At 44.5% G+C, this 21187-nt stretch overlaps 4 protein-coding genes across 4 annotated transcripts; 1 reads left to right on the forward strand and 3 right to left on the reverse strand.

The window, feature by feature from the left end:
* Window positions 1–672: 672 nt before the first annotated feature.
* Window positions 673–3580, reverse strand: LOC100839039. Its single transcript, XM_010237795.3, has 5 exons — window positions 3424–3580; window positions 2823–3352; window positions 1741–2637; window positions 1407–1556; window positions 673–1272 (listed from the first exon to the last, which is right to left on the reverse strand). Exons 2-5 carry the CDS (start codon window positions 2856–2858, stop codon window positions 1021–1023), a joined length of 1335 nt encoding a protein of 444 aa, XP_010236097.1. The 5' UTR covers window positions 2859–3352; window positions 3424–3580; the 3' UTR covers window positions 673–1020.
* Window positions 3581–9455: 5875 nt separating this feature from the next.
* On the reverse strand, window positions 9456–11370 carry LOC106866866. Its single transcript, XM_014903119.1, has 4 exons — window positions 11329–11370; window positions 10435–11169; window positions 9942–10091; window positions 9456–9809 (listed from the first exon to the last, which is right to left on the reverse strand). The coding sequence occupies exons 1-4, from the start codon at window positions 11368–11370 to the stop codon at window positions 9456–9458; spliced, it is 1281 nt and encodes a 426-aa protein (XP_014758605.1).
* A 1315-nt stretch (window positions 11371–12685) lies between these two features.
* LOC100839953 (putative cysteine proteinase inhibitor 7) lies at window positions 12686–13356 on the reverse strand. Its single transcript, XM_003559121.3, has one exon. It carries the CDS (start codon window positions 13212–13214, stop codon window positions 12789–12791), a length of 426 nt encoding a protein of 141 aa, XP_003559169.1. The 5' UTR covers window positions 13215–13356; the 3' UTR covers window positions 12686–12788.
* A 4687-nt stretch (window positions 13357–18043) lies between these two features.
* Window positions 18044–21180, forward strand: LOC104581934. The gene is made up of 2 exons (XM_024460694.1): window positions 18044–18643; window positions 19895–21180. Exons 1-2 carry the CDS (start codon window positions 18282–18284, stop codon window positions 20580–20582), a joined length of 1050 nt encoding a protein of 349 aa, XP_024316462.1. The 5' UTR covers window positions 18044–18281; the 3' UTR covers window positions 20583–21180.
* The last annotated feature ends 7 nt before the right edge of the window (window positions 21181–21187 follow it).

Raw genomic sequence — 21187 nt, forward strand, 5'->3', positions numbered from 1 at the left:
CTTAAAATAAGTCATTTGAACTTTTTCGGTTGCATTATACTAACTAATTATATCCTTTGATTGCACGTTTGTTGGACAACTGAATTGACATCGAGTAATTATGTATAGCCTTTGTTAGCGAGTAGCTAGTTTAGCTTCTGTACAGCATGTAATCTAACTGCTCCTCCCCCCACTAGAGCACGTCCCGGCATGCGCCTGTAGCTTGTAACTCTATATAAGGAGATTCAATACATGGAGAGCACCACGGTGCATAATCAATCTGTCTTCATGGTATTAGTTGCTGTTTTTTTGTCCTCATATTACTGTTTGAACTTAGGAAGGAAACTCATGTCAGCATTTTGTACTGTAGTTTGCCTGGGCTTTTTTTACCTGAGCTGGTGATGAATTTATAATACCAATTCTGCTTGGTAGATTTTTTGTTATTTCCCTTTTTATTATACCTGCATGTGTGTCCAGTACTTCAATGAGAGAGTCTATGTACAAATGGTTTTCATTGTTCATCATATTATGTCACTGTTTTGCTAGTGTATATATATTGGATTATTTCATTGTTTCCCCACTGTAAATTTATTGGATTATTTCATGTTTTTTCATTCTTTTCCAGTATATTTTCATTGTATATATTTGTGCATAACTGGTTCCTAAAATGTTAGGGGTAACAAGGACCGCAAGTTGTTCAATCGTCGTTTCCAGACAAAAGTTCAGCGCGTCGAGAACCTCATGCAACTGGGGTACGATTCTGCACTGGAGGAAGACGCAATAGCTCTAGAAGCTGAACGAGAGCTTCTTGCCCTGGAGAGGGCTTACAAGACGCTGGAGGAAGAGGCTCTTTCATCTGAAGATACTCCAGACGCTGCTCTTGCTCCAGACGCTGTCGCTGCTGTTCCGGCCCCTGCTGCCGCTGCTGTTCCGGCCCCTGCTGCCGCTGCTGATCCGGCCCCTGCTGCCCCTGCTGTTCCGGCCCCTGCTGCCGCTGCTGATCCGGCCCCTTCTGCCCCTGCTGCTCCAGGGAACCCGGCACTAGATAATGAAGACTGAGTACGCAAAGAACTGGGTATTCGATTGCCACTTACTATATACATGCTGCGCATGAAAGTAAGGATATTCGAATGGCGATGCACATTGTTCCAGCAACTTAAATCCAACAAACTCTAGCACTTTCAAAAGACAATTCTTGGTCTCATCAAACTGCATATCCCACTGAGGATTCCTCCTTTCATGGAAGGAACGCCGTGTTTCCTCATCAACCGGATCGCATGCATGATCCCATACCTATATATTCGTGTGAACAATCAGTTACATATGTAGTTGAATTTTGGTAAAAATTGTGAAGAACCCAATGCTCTAAATGTGAGAATTAAAAAATGAAACGAAATTTCATAAGAAAATGTAGACAAATACATCACCTCGATATGTAATATCTCAATAGAGGGTGCTGCTGCAAGAAAGGCCATCACCCATAAAATGTCAAATTCAACAAAGATACCACACACTGAGAGCTTCCTTAGCTTGTTGAATGCGGTGCAGAGTTGCTTCATTTCAGGTTGCATCCAAACCTGATCACAAGATAATAAATAAACAGAATAAGAATGAATAGGTCGCAAGCACAGAGTTTATCAAAGAATTTAGAGCCAATCATTGTGCTCTATCATGAATAAGCACATCCGTGATACTCAGATAGCTGTGACAACATAACAGATACAAAAAATGACCACTTTGCAAGAACAAACAAGTACTCACGTTTTCTCCTTCGAATCCCAATTTGAGAGTATGTATGCCTGTGATTCCACGTAGAAGCTCGCTCAATTTAAATGATCTCTGACTAAATGTAGCAGCACTTGTGAGTTCTAATTCCCCAATAGATGGGACAAAACCAAATGCCAAGGGGGCAAACCGAGATACCCAAGTAAACCATTTGAGCTTCTCCAATTTCGGAAGGCAGACCAACTCAAGTCTCTCAAACCGACATTTGTCCAGTTCTAGGACAGTGATTTTTGAGTTTGGGGCATCAATCTTAAATAACGCTTTAGGACCAGTATCACATTGGGTGAGGCTTAGATGTTTCAGATGCTTGCAGCACTCAAACAGGACATGGTGCATGTCTGATTTGTCAAAGCTTACATGGTAGAGAGAGAGCTTTGTGAGGCAATGGAGCACACTAGGGCAGGCATTGAAAAAACCCTCTATTTCTTGAGCTCGCTGCAGCATATCCTCCTCACTGCAGTCGATAGGATCTGTCTCATCAATAACGGCGAGATCCAAATCTTTCAACAAACCACCGTCGATTGCATCTCCAACCAGTGGGCCAACGTCGCACAAGAAAGTGTTGATCAAGTAGAGCTGAAGGTGGAGCCTCGAAATGGTGGATCCTTTTCTTGATTTAGCCAAAAAACTCCTGGTTGCTTTGGTTAAAGACACCATAGCTTCCTCCATATCATTGGCCTCAATAGGGTCAGAGTCTGGATCAGACAAGAAATCTTTGACATCGATGCTGAGCTCAGGTAGTAACCAAGGCAGATGCCTCCACCGTGTAGAGAGCACGCTTGTCCTTGCAGACATTCGTACACCGACTTTCCCCAAGATAGACAGTAAAATATCGTCAGTCAGCATGCTGAGCCTATCTTCATCCTCCAGTTGCTGCATAAAAAAGTATGGATAGACTAATTACAACATAGAGCGATAAGAACTACACAGTATCTAGCAAACTGCTAGACAATGAGTTCATGGTACAGCTATTTTTACAGAGAACTGAAGAATGACATATGAACAAAAAAGGCACCATGCTAGTAGAAGAATAAGAGAGTGGGCTGAAAATAACTTACACTGTTATCATTATTACTATGATGATTCGACTCCATGGGTTAAATCCAACAAGGCTTTTGCGAGCACCTTGGAATCGAAGAGGTGACTACTCTTGACGATTACTCCTCTGTTCTGTTCTTATCTATATGAGCTGCTCCGCGTGCAGCAGCAGCACCCCTCCTAATCCGAAGCAAGATGAGCCGACTTCCTGACGCCTCTATCCTGCTATCGTTTATATAAGCTGCTCCGCTTGCAGCACTGCACCCCCTCCTAATCCGAAACGGAGGGGTTACTAATCCGACTCGAACAAGACGAACTCGCCGATTATTATTCCAAACTAAAACAATACGCCGGTGCAAAAACCGGCTCCGCTTGCGATTGGGACGTTGACTCTGCTACTTCTATGAATCCAGTCATATAATTTATTTGGTCAACAGAATCCCATGAAAAAAAAAGGACTGCCTCGGTTCCTTCTCCTAATCTCCTCCCTGCTTAGTGTTGGGCAGGCAGCTGCTGATCCCCAAAATCACACGCGGCAAATAAACGGAGCCTGAAAATTTACCCGGGGCTCTTCGTTAGACAGAGGGGGAAACCATAATGAAGCACGGATGAGGGGCATACCTTATCGCTCCTTTCCCGGCCGAAATTCCATGGAGCCTTCTCCGATCTCTGATTGCAGGGGGAAGGGGGGGTGGCGCGGCGGCGGCGGCTACACTTGCAAAAACCTAAGATCGACCCCAGCTCTAGTTTGGGCCATCTGGGCCGCAGGCAGCGCCATGGACCTCTTTTCTGTTCGTGTAAACATTTTCGGGCCTCAATGGATTCTCAAAAAAAACTTAACAAGATGCCCTCAGTTTATTCAAAAAAAAAATGATGTGTGCGTCCCCATTAAGAAAAAATCGATGTGTGCGCAAGCCGCAGGTCGGTCGTCAAATTCCCTGCTGTGGAGATGCTATTGGGGATCATCCACCGTCCCAGTTTTAAAGTCAGCCGTGCGGCGGTGCTTCTTTTCATCTGGGTCGGCAATCAAAAACGACGTGACTTTGTTCCTCTTGCACGATGGATCCATATTCAAATTTATCTAAATATGAATATATTTATCATTTGCCCAAAAATCCGGCAAAATCTCCTTTTGAACCCAATACGATCGTTGGCATTTGGCGAAATGTGGATCTGTTTGGTTGAGAATTCGAGATCAACAGATTGCCCAAAATGAATGATCCTAAAGAAAGAGGATGATGATCTCTTAACATACTTAGAACAGGGCTACACTGCTTCACCTTTAACCGAGACAATATACAACAAAGACGATTTGACCAAAGATATATTCCTTCTGGTTCTAAATTCTTGTCGTGGTTCAAATACAAATTTGAACTAAAACCATGACAATAATTTAGGATCGGAGGAATTACCATCTGTCTAACTGGTTTATCACAGCTTGTTATTGATCAAAAACTCTTTGCGGTGCCATCTCTAATTTCTCGACCACCATTTCTTGTTCATCATTCTCTGCGGCGAGAAAGGCACCTTAGCTTCCTCCGTATCTTTTAACTTTGAGATATATTTTTCTAGTGAACCATGCATTGGGAGTGGCCTCATGAAGCCTCTGCATGCCGGCTGCTGCCTTACAATCAACGCTAACGGAATTCTAGTTATGCTGATTGATTCTGGAAGAACGCATCCGTTCCTGTGGGTTCGAAGCTGGGGCCCTGCCTTCTTGAGGCCTTGTTTGACGAAAGCAATTTCGACATGAAATTGTCATTTTTCTTTCTGCAAATTCGGTCATATACGTACATTGTGTAAATTGGCTGTCGAGGCAGCGGAAGCCCAGTCAGTGCCAATTGTGATTAACTCCGATTCTTCCGACGTTGTCCAAGCTCTATCAAGTGGTACTAGCTGATGCTATCAAAAAAAAGTGGTACTAGCTGATGAATGCAGCTGCAGCCATCTAAGAAGACTGCTTCGGTCTCCTGAAAACCTTGCGCAGTTTGATGTCTTGCACATTGCTCTCGCGAGACAAATCGTGTCGCCCACGAGTTAGCTGAATTGGCAAAGTATAGGCCAATTAATTAGTTCTTGGTTTAGCTCCCCACCCGATAGCATTCTATCTCTCTTAATCGAAGTTGTAACTATTGTTTCCAGTCAATAAGAAGATTTTATACGATTATTAAAAAAATACTTGTACGCATAATAAATTATGAATAAGTCCAACTTTTATCCTTAGTTCAATATTGATTACAGAAAACACTTATAAAAAAAGTGTGTGCATTTACGCCTCGAAAATATATTGGTCAAATTAGCTTTGAACCGTGGAAATCCAGGACGACCGATCGTTAAAAAACAAGAAGAAACGAGTAGCGCCACCGAGCCAGGAGTTATCTTAGACATAATTAACGAAAAAATAGAGGGAAATCAGCTTTTGCTAGAGATACAACTCTTCCACGTGGACATACGCAAAAACGTTTATTATTTCAGTCGCATTCAAGCATGACTACTAACTTAATTAACACCACTTGTTCTAGGTAAAACAACTCCGATTCATATTAATCGTCTCAAATTTGCCTAAATATAAATGTATTATGTTTAAAGCGTTTAGATACATGTAATATTTCGACAATTAATATGTATCGGAAGGAATACATGAGGGCAGGCAGAAGGAAAAAAGAAACTTCTATTTAAGCTGTTGATGCATTGGAAGCACCCAAAAGGAGATGGTTCTTTCGGCAGTCTGCAGCGTATGGGCATCGAGGTTGCGCAATTCTGAAGTCCCGTCTTTCAGATTGAAGACCCTGAACGAGTTGTCATCCGCTGCGACCAGCGAGTAGACGCAGTTCTCCTGGATCCCGCTGCCGGCGCCGGCGGCGCACGAGGCGCCAAAGTTCATCGGCCCGACGAAGAAGGCGCGGCCGCCGCCGAGGTCGTCGACGGGGCACCACCGGCGGCCGGGGAAGTCCATCCTGTACACCTTGATCTCATCGTAGGATCCTCCGCTGTGCAGCACCTTGACCATGTACAGCGAGGAGGAGGCGGGCTCGGATTCCAGCAGGAACACCTTGGCCCGGCCGCCTTACCCGGGACCTCGGCGTCGTACGAGCTGAACGCCGGCGCGGGGCCGCCGCCGTGGGACAGCTCTAGCACCGCCGTCTCCGTGGGTCTCGGGTTGAAGTAGAACTTGCCCCCGCACGGCGCGATGGGGGCGATCATCCGCTTCTCGACGAAGTGCGCGTCTCCCTGCGTCCCGATGTCGTACTCTTGCTTGGTCCACTCGCTCCCGCCGCCGCCGCCGCCGCCGGTGCGGCAGTGCCAGAGGAAAGTGGCGATGGGGTCGACCAGGAGCACGAGGCACCCGGCGGGATCCGATGGGTCGCCGGGGTGGAGGAGGCAGGTGCAGTAAGGGAGCAGCTGCGGATCGATCGCCAGAGGGGGCAGAGGGATCCTCCGGCGGCTGTGGGGATCCAGCAGGCAAGCGGCGGCGTCCCGGTCCAGGACCAGGATCCACCCATGCGGCGTGGGGCACATCGATCTGTTCTGCAGCTCCTCCTCCAGCGGGGCGAGCTGGGCGGCGCTGCCGGTGGTGGTGATGATGGGGCTCGCGACGGCGGCGCCTGTCCGGGGCGCCATGGTCACGAGGCACGGCAGCGCGGGCGCGTCTCCATCTTTTTTCGAGCTCCACGGCTGTGCTCGTGTGCTACTACGGCAGATTGCGGCGGCGGGTTCGACAAATAGTTCGTATCCTGAACTCATACTATATAATCTACGACACCAGTTTTCTAGATATAGTGTTGTTCTTGTCGCTTTTATGTGGTAATTAATGGGTCTATAATTTTCGATGCAGCAACTGGAGGATGATGAAGATAGGCTCAGCATGCTGACTGACGATATTTTACTGTCAATCTTGGGGAAAGTCAATGTACGAACGGCTGCAAGGACAAGCGTGCTCTCTACACGGTGGAGGAATCTTCCTTTGTTGCTACCTGAGCTCAGCATCCCTGTCAAACATTTCCTCTCTGATCCTATCAAGGCCAATGATATGAAGAAAGCTATGGTGTCTTTAACCAAAGCAACCAGGAGTTTCTTGTCTGAATCAAGGAAAGGATTCACCATTTCAAGGCTGCACCTTAAGCTCTACCTGATCGACACTTTCTTGTGCGACATTGGCCCACTGGTAGGTGATGCAATCGACCGTGGTTTGTTGAAAGATTTGGATCTCGCCATTCTTGATGAGACAGATCTTCTGTTGAATAATCCCGCTGCCCATTCTGTTAGCACTTTCAGTTAGAGTTAGCTGAATAATCGGCCGAGCAGTGTGTATATGTCCACGCCTCGCGTCCGTCAGTTTCGTCAGTTATTTTCAGTAGCTTTTAACTAGCGTCGACCGGGTCGCGTGGGATGGCACGATGGCAACCGGGAGTGGCGCCTTTAGTGGCGAAGTCACATCGAGCGTCATGGGATGGCATGGCCGGTAAGCTCGCGAGATCAGCTTGTAGTTTCCTGCATATCCGGATCACTTCGACGCCGGTATAAATAAAGGGAAGAAAGCAACAGAAAAGCTGCACGTTTTACACAGCGCAGATCCTCACGTCTCTCTTTGAGTTTTTCCAGTTCGCGTGTGTGTGTGAGTCCAGGTGTTCACGTGAGTTTCAGATCGCCGGCAACTACATCTTCTTGACGTTAGTGAGGAGGATATGCTGCTGCGAGCCCAAAAAATAGAGGGTTTTTTCGTTGCCTACCCTAGTGTGCTCCATTGCCTCACAAAACTCACTCTACGCAACGTAAGCTTTGAAGATTTGGACATGCACCATGTCCTGTTTGACTGCTGCAAGCAACTGAAGCATCTGAGCCTCTGTCATTGTGATACTGGACCTTCATCTTTCTTTAAGATTGATGCACCAAACTCAAAAGTCTCCTTTCTAGAACTCAATGCGTGTCGCTTTGAGAGACTTGATGTTATCTGCCTTCCGAAATTGGAGAAGCTCACATGGAATACCTGGGTATCTCATTATGCCCCCTTAGCATTTGGTTTCCTCCCGTCTCTTGGGGAATTAGAACTCTCATGTGCTGCAATATGCGATCAATATGAATTTAAATTAAGTGAGCTTCTACATGGAGCCACAGGCATACATACCCTCACATTGGATTCCCAAGGAGAAAACGTAAGTTTATTTTCACCAAGTGGCCACATCTTCTTTATATTCATTATGTTGTCGCAGCTATCAGAGTTATATCTTGTACTCCTTTCGTCCGACAAAGGATGTCTCAACTTTGACTAAATTTGAATGCATCTATACACTAAGTCATGTCTAGATATATTCAAATTTTGACAAACTTGAGACATCCTTTGTTGGAGGGAGGGAGTATGTGTTTATATATGATAGAAAATTGACATAGCTGTTCTTCTCATCAGCTATGGATGCAACCTGTAATGAAGCAACTATGCACTGCATTCAACAAGCTAAGGAAGCTGGCCGTGCGTGGTATCTTTGTTGAATTTGACATTTTATGGACAACGGCCTTTCTTGTGGCGGCACCAACTATCGAGATTTTACAGATTGATGTAATGTATTTGCCCTTTTCCCCGTCCTATCTTATGCTGCCTTTCTTTCCTTCTCCATAACAAGTTTAGTTTTTCACAAACTTAGCTGAAAAGAGCTAGAATTTGTTGGCTTTAGGTCCCTAGAACAACAGTATAAATTTATAAGATCCATGCTGCAGCGATCTCCCAACTTGCAGAAGATTGTTCTGAAAGGAGATCAGCAATGCAGGTGGTGTGACGCTGTTGATGCACCACCCCATCCATCAAAATTCCCCAAGAAGGATGAGCAAGAAATAGTCGCTATGCGGATTAGAGATGGCATGTTCGCACTGCAAATAATATTTGAATAATAAGCTGTAATAAGGGATATATCTCAGTCCAAATATTTTGTTGAGATTTAAGTTGTAATAACAGTTTGTATTCTTCCTTATGGTTCGGAACTATGGGCATCTACAATGTAATCATGGTCAAATTTGCCATATCACCAAAGTTCAGCACTGCGTGTCAAATTCTCCGACAAGCTAATGCTAAATTCTAAAGAAAACAGGAAAACATACAACACACTTCCTTCCCCTGCATACCGTTCTGGCATTCTTCCCAGTAGTAGATGATATATTATCAACACCTGTTCAAGTTTCAACAAATTCTATTTGCAGACATTGACCAGTGTCTGATACCCAATAATTGTAGTGGTACATACTATAATTCGAAAGGAAGCTACCATTGCTATCATCAGGCCATGTGTTTTGACCCAATACGAAATCAGTGCACTACAAATAAGCAGCAAAATCTTCTTTTGACCCAATACGATCGTTGGCATTTGGCAAAATGTGGATCTGTTTGGTCGAGAATTCGAGATCGACAGGTTGCCTAAAATGAATGATCCTAAAGAGAGGGTGATGATCCCTTAACATATACTCCCTCCGTTCCTAAATACTTGTCGTGGTTTTAGCGTAAATTTGCACTAAAATCACGACAAGTATTTAGGGACGGAGGGAGTATACAGCAGGCTCAGGCTACACTCATTCACCATTAGATGCCATCTCTAATGGAGACGATATACAACAGAGACGATTTGACCAGAGATATACCATCTGTCTAACTAGTTTATCACAGCTTCTTATTGATCAAAAATTATTTGCGGCGAGAATATGCCATCTCTAATTTGCTCGACCACCATTTCTTGTTCATCCTTCTTCGGGAATTTTGAAGGAGAAGGAGGACCATCAAGGGCATCACAGTACTCGCATTGCTCATCTCCTTTCAGAACAATCTTCTGCAAGTTGGGAGATCGCTCTAGTATGGATCTTATAAATGTAAACTGTTGTTCCAGCAACTTAAAGCCAACGAATTCTAGCTCTTTTAAAAGACAATTCTTGGTCTCGTCAAACTGCATATCCCACTGAGGAGTCCTCCTTTCATGGAAGTAACGCCGTCCGTCCTCGTCATCCAGATCACATGCATGTTCCCATACCTATATTCGTGTGAACAATCAGTTACATATGTAGTTGGATTTTGGTGAAATTTGTGAAGAACCCAATGCTCTAAATGTGAGAATGAAAAAATGAAACATAATTTCAACAGAAAAGGCAGACAAATACATCACCTCGATATGTAATATCTCAATACAGGGTGCCGCTGCAAGCAGGGCCATCATCCATAAAATGTCAAATTCAACAAAGATACCACACACGGAGAGCTTCCTTAGCTTGTTGAATGCGGTGCATAGTTGCTTCATTTCAGGTTGCATCCAAACCTGATCACAAGATAATAAATAAACAGAATAAGAATGAATAGGTCGCAAGCACAGAGTTTATCAAAGAATTTATAAATCATTGTTCTCTATCATGCATAAGCACGTCCATGAGACTCAGATAGCTGTGACAACATAACAGATACAAAAAAGTGACCACTTTGCAGGAACAAACTAGTACTCACCTTTTCTCCTTCGAATCCCCATTTGAGAGTATGTATGCCTGTGGTTCCACGTAGAAGCTCACTCAATTTAAAGGAGCTTTGACTAACTGTAGCAGCATTTGTGAGTTCTAATACCCCATGAGATGGGACAAAACCAAATGCCAAGGGGCAAACCAAGATACCCAAGTAAACCATCGGAGCTTCTCCAATTTCGGAAGGCACACCAACTCAAGTCTCTCAAACCGACACTTGTCCAGTTCTAGAACAGTGAGCTTTGAGTTTGGGGCATCAATCTTAAATAACGCATTAGGACCAGTATCACATTGGGTGAGGCTTAGATGTTTCAGATGCTTGCAGCACTCAAACAGGACATGGCGCATGTCCGATTTGTCAAAGCTTACATGGTAGAGAGAGAGCTTTGTGAGGCAACGGAGCACACTGGGGCAGGCACTGAAAACCCCCTCTATTTCTCGGGCTCGCTGTAGCATATCCTCCTCACTACAGTCAATAGGATCTGTCTCGTCAAGAACGGCGAGATCCAAATCTCTCAACAAATCACTGTCGATTGCATCACCTACCAGTGGTCCAATGTCAAACAAGAAAGTATCAATCAAGTAGAGCTTAACCTGCAGCCTTGAAATGGTGAATCCTTCTCTTGATTTAGACAAGAAACTCCTGGCTGCTTTGGTTGAAGACACCATAGCTTCCTCCATATCATTGGCCTCAATAGGGTCAGAGTCTGGATCAGACAGAAAATCTTTGACATTGATGCTGAGCTCAGGTAGCAACCAAGGCAGATGCCTCCACCGTGTAGAGAGCACGCTTGTCCTTGCGGCCATACGTAAACCGACTTTCAACAAGATAGACAGTAAAACATCATCAGTCAGCATGCTTAGCCTATCTTCATCCTCTGGTCCCTGCATAATCCCAAACTAAATATAGTTACACATACAGACCATAAATTTCCTCTATTTAACATTCAAACTGTTCGATTATACAGCAGCAATATGAACATAGATGCGTGGCGAATCGGCGATCAACCTGTGATGGAAGAAGAGAGGGGGCTAAAAACTTACTTGGCTTTGGGAACTGTTACTGTCATCATTATTTGCATCCATGGAGTATAGAACGAGGGTTCTGCGGCTTCAAATCTTCAATGGCGACTGTGGACAATTAGCATTATCACAGGTGATTCCTCGACGAACCCCGATTCTATTGGGCAAAACGGACCCTGGAAATCACCGGCGTTAGAGGCGAACAGAACCGAATCAAATTGGAGGCGAAGAGGATCTTACCACCTTATTAGAAGAGGAGGAGCCAATGTTTGCGAAGATGACGATTCGGCGACGCCCGGACGGCGAGCCGGCGACGGCGAGTCCGTGACCTAGCACCGCGGGCGGGGGAGCCGCGTGTGGCTAGGCGAAGCGAGGCGAGTTGAGGAGAAGCTCCTGGAGGCTGGAAGAACGCCGGCGGGCGGCGGCGGCCACGGTTCGGTCTCTCTCCTTCTCTCTCTTGCAGACGTCGCCGGCGGCCACGGTTCGGTCTCTCTTCTTCTCTCGAAGCCTCGTAGTACTAGCGGGCAGTCCCCCGATTCCTCTCTTTGTGTCCGCGCGTGCGTTTTCCGTTGGCCTGGGCCTGGGCCTGCGGGAGGAAGATTCAGCAGCTGTCGAAGGTTGGGCTGCACCCTGGGCCTAAGCCCAAATCTTCGATGGTAGATGCTGAATTTTTTTCTCACAACCCGGTCCATGGGCTGGTTTGCCTGCGGCCCAGATCCGCATTTGCTTAATGGAGACATCGCTTGATCTCGGCTCCGAATCGGATTGAGAGAGAGCTTTATACGTGCACGTATTTGAAGATTTTACTAGGTGTCGATCGGGCATGCATGTATGTGGTTCACGCATAAAAACATCCAAACACTTGTAGAAAAAAGCATGCGAGTGATGATGGACACGACTACGAATCAAAATAGAAAAAATAAAATAACATATAGATGTACGGAGCGAAATAATTACAGTTCCACAACACTTGTAGAAAAAAGCAACCTATAAATATTAATTTTCTGAAAAAGGCAGAGTTTCATTATCTTCCAATCTCTCTACATCTATATACAGTATGAAACTCCCTTTCAAAAAAAAATACAGTATGAAACTATTCAAGATCAACGGTTAGTCCAAGAAATATTAATTATTCTGACAAAAGCAGCGGGCAACTCAGTCCATTTGTGAACAACTGAGAAACATTATCAGAATGGGAGTCTGAAAAGGCTAGCTTGCAGAAAGAAAGAAACTTCCTCTGTCCGATCGAGCATCACAATATACTCCTGAACAGTATTAGCTGAAGTAGTGAAGTACAGTAGTACGTCTGTATTTTCTTCAACAAATTTTCTGACATGCCCTTGCAAAATGCACGACTGCTGCTAACACCAGTGTTAATTCCACAAAACACACGAGACAATAAGAGAGGACAAATTAATTCATTCATTTATTTGATTATTAAACCCCTTCTTCCATAACACAATGATCATATATCACTACTACTACAACTTGGCCTTGGCAAAGGAGACAAGCTTGCGGCTGTTAGCCCCGGCCTTCTCATGAACCACGGCCTTGTACAAACCCGTCGAACTTCCTCCTCCCGCCGCAGCCAGCTCCGGCGAGGCGTCGATGAAGAGCTCGTAGGTGACCCCAGCCACCGGCACCAGCTGCTTCCTGCCGCTGACAACCTTGTTGAACTTGAGCCTGCAGTTGGCATGCATCCCGTACTGGGCCACAGCCCAGCTGCCCAGCTCCCGGATGCTTGGGTCATTCAGGTTCAGGATCGGCTCCCATGAGCCCACGTAGAGATGATGCTCCGAGATCCCGGGTTCTTGCTTGAATGGCTCTCCGCAGCCTGTGGCGCCGGAGATCATGGCCCCGGCGACGGCGATGTGGAGGAAGATCAAGCTGCTAGATGAGGTCCTCATCTTTCTTTGTTTCTTGATTTGGATGTCGTCGGTTGTTTGTTGCTTAATTGAGATGGTTTATGTGGTGATTGTGTTCGACAGGAGTGGAATTGGGGGCTGTTAAATAGATGGGGCGCGCTGGCTTTTTTTGGCACCATGATGATCAGGAAGATATTAATTGGATGGTGGTTATCCAAATTAATAGGCAGTTACATGGACACTGATCACAGCCCTTTTTATTGCTGTTTTTCAGGAATTAATTTGGATGCCTACCTTGATAGGTATATTTAGAAGGAAATTGTTTATGATTGGTTCGGTGCAAGAGTTAATTCACTGGATGCAGTATCCAAATATAGTAGGCATCTAGAAGGAGGGTCAGTTACAAACTTTTTATTGGGTGCAGCTGTGTTTTCAAGGAAGCGTGCCCCGCACACTATATATATTGACTTATCTATTCTATTTCGAAATTCAAAACACATAAAAGTGTTCAGTATGTGTGCATGTTTCCAAGTAATACCAAAAAATTGATTCAACACACATAAGAAGTGTTCAGTATGACAAAGACACAATTTTCAAAACATAGGCCCCCCATGAATGTTTTAAAGCTATTAGAAATGTTACGACTACGAATTTTTTTGAACGAACTTTTTTTTTCCACACATCTACGAATCAAACTATATAGAAAAATTAAAATAACATATCGATGTACGAAATGATTACAGTTCCACAACACTTGTAGAAAAAAGCAACGTATAAATATTAATTTCCTGACAAATGAAGAATTTCATTATCTCCCGATCTCTCTACATCTATATATGAAACTATTCAATATCAACGGTTAGTCCAAGTCCTTGCAACGCCTTCAAAAAGTGGGACGTACGCACATGAATATTCTCGATCCCAACCAGTAAAGGCCACGTATATATCATGGATTTTCTATCGGTAGTTTTTTTTTTACCCACATAATACCCTTGCAAGTTGGTTCTGGGAATTGTGTTTGTCGTCGTCATTTGCATCAATGGAGTATAGAACGAGGTTTGTGAAAAAAGTTGAAGGAGGATTTTCTTTCTTTCTTTCTTTTAATCTCAACTAGCACAGTGGCCGTGCGTTGCCACGGCCTCTTAAACATGTGCACGCGAAAATTCATGTTTGGATAGAGCCGGTGAGCCCTGAACCCCTTTGCTCATCTCTTGCACGGGAATCTAATCCGGCGCCGACGCGTATCAAGAGCGGTCACCGCAGGGAGCTGTTGCGCGCACAGTTAAGTCGGTGGTGGCGGCCTGGGAAGGCAGCCCCGTGGGAATAGGAAAAGAAAGATTCGATGGAGTGTAAGGAGACACGGAAAATCAGGACAGACACGAAAATTGATGCGCGGCGGACGACGACGAAGAAAACCTTCTTGCTTTTATTATTAGGGAGGGATAGATTCACAGCTAGCGTGGCGAGTATCCAATTTACAGGGGGTAATGAAATTAATATTGAGTGAAATAAAGAGTACATTAAATTCAGATACAAGAGTTTGAATTTTCACTCTACGATGTTCATTACATTTGGCAAAATGTGGACCCGTTTGGTCTGAGAATTCGAGATCGACAGGTTGCCCAAAATGAACATCCAAAAGAGAGAGGATGGTCATGATGATGTCTTAACATATGTACAGCTAGCGTTTCGCAACTCCTGATCCTAATTCAGGGAGTACTTACGATGATGTATATTCTAGACAATTAGACATGATACAATACAATGTCAGATTAATTTCTTGACTCAAGTACATCCAGACCCCGTTCTCGGTGCCCCAGAAGACGTCGACCGGCGAGAAGTATCGAGGCACCGCCGCCGCCGACCACCACGGCAGCGCGTCCTCCTCCTCCTCGCCGGCGTCGGGGAGTGGCGGCGGCAGGTACGCCGAAAGCAGCTCGTAGCGCCCCTCCTGCTTCTCCCCGCACGCCCGTAGCGGCATTACCGCAGGCTGCTCTGGCTCTGGCTCTGGACAGGGCGAGCCGCCGCCGTCGCGCTCGCCGAGCCCCGCAGCCGCCGGGGTGACGACGAACTCCTCATCGTCGTCGATGAAGATGGGCTGCGCCACCGTGCAGCTGCTCTCGGCCGCCGCCGGCTGCTGATAATTATACTGTCCGCCGTAGCAGAGGAAGCCGCTGCCGCCCTCTGTGTGTTCGACGAATCGCCTCGCCGGATGCGGCAGCGTGCTGGTTTCCTCGGCAGTAGCGCTGCCGCTGATGCGCCGCCGCGTGGCGGTTCGATGAGCCTCCGGCTCCGGCTCCGGGCGGTGGTGGCCTTCGTCGCCGACGCCGGCGGCCGGCTTCCTCTTGTTGCGCCGGGGCGAGCGCTGCTGCTCGGCGTGGTGGCCATGGCCGAGTCCGGGAGCAGGGAAGCCGAGGAGTGGATCCGGCGGAGCCATGGGATCGATCGAAAAACTATAGCTAGGAATTAAGATTGGGAAACCGGTTGTGATTTCTTGGGGCCTTTGGGGCTGGCTGGCATTATATGGCCGGTGAATCCGCGTGAGACATCTCCGACTCGGATTCGAACTGGGGAAGAGAGAAACCCGCGCGGGAGAATTAGGGCCTGTTTGGTTTGCATCCTGGGCACTTCGTGCCTGACCGGTAGGTTCCCTGATCTCTGCCTGAATGTTGTTTGGTTCATGCCTGAGAAATACTCACTCCGTTTCATAATATATTCTTGTCGAAATGTATCTAAACGTTTTTTAAAAAGATACATTCATTTTTAGGCAAATTTGACACATAAATTATAAAACGGAGGTAGTATATTGCTAGCCTGACTGAACAACTTGACATCTTTTTAGCCCGGCTCGGACACACCATGGCTTGTTTAGCCTGGCTTAGGCCTCTGAATTTGAGCGCCTGGGTCTGGTGTAGCTGCTGCCTGGACACTAATTTTGCTTTCATTACAGATAAGAGTTGACGCATGTGCACTTTTGTCCTAGAACAACGAAACAAACCATCTCCAGGCACAGGCAGCAACCAAACAACATGTCCTCGGGGCAGCCTGGTCAGGCAGAAAATATCTATTTTTCAGGCTACTATCAGGCACTAGATTTTATCAGGCATGGATCTCAGGGTGGCAACCAAACAGTCCCTTAATTCCGAGAGAGAGAGAGAGGCGTATATATGTGTTTCTCTCTTTTTAATCAAAACTCTTATACTACCTCCGATCGAAATTACTTGTCGAAATATTACATGTATCTAGACGCTTTTTAAACATTCATACATTCATATATGGACAAATTTGAGACAAGTAATATGGGTCGGAGGGAGTATATTCATATGTACGTTATAAAAACTCGTGGAGATACTAAACCTGTTCTTTTTTTTTGCAACTTCAGCCTCGAGTGTGCATGCAACTCAGTCGGTTGAATGAGTGCATGCATGGCATGAATTTACTATCATCCGGACCAATGAATGAACTTAGATGTAAGCAGTACACATGCATCTTTGATCTTTCACCTTGGATTAATTAACCAAGAGACTTTGACCACGTACTAGTTGCCACATTAGCCACGATGGGCATCCCGTCGATCGATCTTGTAACTCCTTCCGGTCAAATTTGTTCAAAATATGTATAAATATGTATGTATCTGTGTTAAAAAACGTCTAAATACATGTAATATTTCGTCATTTAATATGGGACGGAGGGAGTATGTGATAAACAAAATGCATACAGTCTCGTCCGTTCGGTTCTCGGACGTACGCTGGATCGTACCGAATAAATTAAGCATGCACGCTGCAGATTCATTTTATTTTTCCTGCTAAACTCGTGCTTTTAATGGCTACTTGGTATGGTTATTTGAAGGATAACAAAAATGCATCCTCTTGTCCCATTTCAGCCAGAAGAGTCCCTGACCATCTGATCCTGCTTGCACTGTGTGGATACAAGAGATCCTTGTGATTGGACCACCAATGTGCTTTCTTGGCATGTCCATCCATACTATAGATGAGACGAGATGTATCCGATTATCCGGTTTGATCCGCCAGAGAACAAAAAATAAATATTCCTCGTATCCATATTAGCTGTCGGAATATTACATGTATCTAGACGCTTTTCAGACATAAATACATCCATTCATATTTGAACAAATTTAAGACAATTAATATGAATTGTCTCGGCATCGATCGGAGGGAGTACATTTTATATTGTCTCGGCATCGATGAGAAAAAACTTGAAGATCGATCGAATATACTATCACATTATCACTACGCTGATTCCCGATATTAAGCGGTTGGTCACTCTTTGTCCGTCGCTAGTTAGCTGAACTAGCTAGCCCGATGTATTCACACGGAGTCTTAATTTTAGACACCAAAGAGAAGGCACACACACGTAACAAACGTGCATATATATACATTTGCAGATATGTCGACACATATATACTTGCAGGCCGGATCGAGTGCGCGCGGCCCAGACGATAAGTTTTGTGTGGTCGCCTCTAGCTCGTGATAGTGCTCAGTCATGCAATATGCCCACATACATACATACATACATACATACATACATACATACATACATACATACATACATACATACATACATACATACATACATACATACATACATACATACATACATACATACATACATACATACATACATACATACATACATACATACATACATACATACATACATACATACATACATACATACATACATACATACATACATACATACATACATACATACATACATACATACATACATACATACATACATACATACATACATACATACATACATACATACATACATACATACATACATACATACATACATACATACATACATACATACATACATACATACATACATACATACATACATACATACATACATACATACATACATACATACATACATACATACATACATACATACATACATACATACATACATACATACATACATACATACATACATACATACATACATACATACCGATCGGTGCCCAAAATCCCTAGCTATCTCTCCCACGCATATATCTAAATCTAATTAATACTGATCGAGTCTTGAGAAAGCTAGAGCCGATCGATCGATGGCTCAAGTGTGGGGGTTCCCGAAATGCGTGGCGATCACCCGGGGCAACCAACAAACCTGAGCACCGTGCAAAGAGGGCGTGCGGCGGCGGAGGAATTGGCCGCCGGCAGCAAGTTCGGCGAGGTAATGTTGGACGACGGGGGCCTCATGAGGCCTCACGTCAGGTTCTACATCGAGCTGTCCAGGGAGTACCAAGGGCTGGTGCACGTCAGATGCTACAACAACAAGTACTGGGTGCCCGAGCAGCCAGCCGGCGGCATCAGCTTCGCCGTCATGGGCGTCGCGGATAAGCCGGAGGAGGACCCGTCTAAGCCATCATGCACCTTGTTTGAGCCCACCTTCAATGCCAGTGGCGATCATCCGAGTGACCCTCTCCGATCCGTCAGGTACGTCTTTTCTTTTTCCTCAACTTAATTTTAATTATCTAGCTAGAGGTTTTTGCCGATGTATGTTGTTATTATGGTTTTTTTGTTAAAAGGCTAGCTTGTTATTCACAAAAGTGCTCGTAATGATTTTTTTACTTTTTTTATGTACATATCAGTTTTGTTGGGACGTGTGTGTGGTCTCGATCACTTGTTTTGACTACTATGATGCATTTCTTTCTCTTCAATGTATAGCCATATATAATTTTGAATGATTACTCGCACGTTGCAAAAACTATAGCTGCGAAAATAATACATTTTTTACTGTTAACGTTAAGAATGTCCGACTCGTATATTACCTTATTTGAGCGCTTATGTATATAATAAGTAACAGAAAAAGAGAGGCATGTAAACCTTTTTCCTCGCAAAAAAGAAAGAAAGAAAAAAGGCATGAAAATAAAACAAAAACAATTGTATGCAATTAATCTTAGTCTTTGAAACAAGCAACTAATCTAATTGCACATATATTGTTTTTACAATTACGACATTTGGAACGTGCGCAACTTGTCCATGAATAATAGATCTATTAAAAAGAGAAAAAGGTACGGTCTATATAAAATTATCTCCAGGATTAAAAAAACCCCACATTAACCATTGTGAGCAACACTAAAGGAATGTTTGAAACAAAATCATGAAAACAATTCAACAATGTGGACAACATTAAGAAAAGCGTGACTTATATCCGAGTTAGACATTCTTATACCTTGAGAGAAAGAAATGCATCATAGTAATCAAAACAAGTGGGACCATACCCCCAACAAAACTGATATGTACGTCAAACAACAATTACGAACACTTTTGTGAATAACAAGCCTTTTAACAAAAAAAAAGATAATAACAACATAAATCGGCAAAGAATAAAAAAGATGTATACACAAAAATAAGCAATAATAAAATAAGAAGAAAATGAAATAAAACACATATAAGGGGAAAATGAAGAAGGAAAAAAAAGAGAGAGAAAAACAACTAAAATATAAAAGCCGAACAAACAGAAGAACAAAGTGGATCTAGAATAATACAAAACATGGAAAGGGAAAAGTGAAAAATGTTCAATCTTTCTAGTAATTTCGTATGCTTTTGTTGGCCAGCCAATTTGGGCACGCACGCACACGTCAATTTCGTTTTGAGCACAAAAAATCAATGAACGTACTATATACCTTATTTGAGCGCTTACATATATTAACTAGCTGTACAATCGTTTATTGTATATGGCAGCTTCTTCCATGTCCAGCTAAAACAATATGCTACGTTCACAACTCAACCGGATATGGAGGGTGAACCGAAGGAGAGAAGACCCAGAGACTTCTTTTGGCTAGGAAGTGAGCCGAGTTTCTTCATACTCATTGATTTGTCGCAGCTTGCAGTGTTGCCTCGATATGTTGCTTTCAAAGGCAACAACGGGAAATACCTCAGGCTGGGAGACAATGATTATCTTGAATTTACAGCATCTCAAGTCTCAGATCCAAGAGCGATCAACACAGTTGTCAGTAATAATGACGGAACCGTCACTTTAAAATCCAGAGGTAACGGCAGGTATTGGGCGCTCGAGAGGGGAATTGGTGTTCGTTGTATACGAGCTGACGCAGCAAGAGTTGGTACACTGGAGCCTGAGAAGGTATTCAAGGTGGCTAAAGTTGGGAATTACTTTACACTCGAGAACATTCAGAACAATCAACTATGTAAGAGTACTGCAGACGATAGGTTAGGAACTGAAGCTGGCAGCAGCAGCAGCAGCAGCAGCAGCGGCAGCATCGCGGAAGAAGCAAAACTGTTGCTGGAAGAGCCAGTTCTAAGCCGGGAGATCTACAATGTTGTGTACAACGAAACAGATAGCCCCAGGATCTACGGCGGCACGGACTTCAGCATGGTCTCGGCATCGGCTGTAAACCGCAGCGCCAAATAGAGCAGCAAACTGAAGCTATCCCTGAAGCTCACGCAGAAGGAGACAAGGACCTGGGACACGACCGTCTCGCACAAGGCAGGAGTCTCGACCACGATTGAAGTCGGGATCCCGAAAATAGGAGCCGGTCTCACCATCGAATTCGACTACGAGTTCTCCAAGTCATTCAGCTGGGGAAACCGTCGAGGAGAAGCAGAAGGAACAGAATGTGGAGTATGAGGTCACGGTGCCGCCCATGAAGAAGGTGACCGTAAGTGCGGTTGCAAGGCAGGCTAAATGCGATGTCCCCTTCTCCTACACGCAGAAGGATGTTCTGTACGACGGGACCGTGGAGACGACCTATCATGACGATGGCATGTTTACTGGCATGAATAGCTTTGATGTCCAGTACGTGACCAGGGAAGAAGATCTCTAGCCATGAAGAGTACCAGTGTGTGTGTGTGCGCGCATCTCGATCATTATCTACTTATTATTGCTCCTTAATTTTATGTGCTCTTTAAATAAATTAAATAATAAAGCCCCACTTTTCGAGCGGGCCTTAATTTACAAAATGTTGTGTTGTCGTTACCACGATATACATGTTTCCTTTATTGCTGTGTAATTTGATT

The sequence above is a fragment of the Brachypodium distachyon genome, chromosome 1 (assembly GCF_000005505.3).
Source record: "Brachypodium distachyon strain Bd21 chromosome 1, Brachypodium_distachyon_v3.0, whole genome shotgun sequence".
Lineage (NCBI taxonomy): Eukaryota > Viridiplantae > Streptophyta > Magnoliopsida > Poales > Poaceae > Brachypodium > Brachypodium distachyon.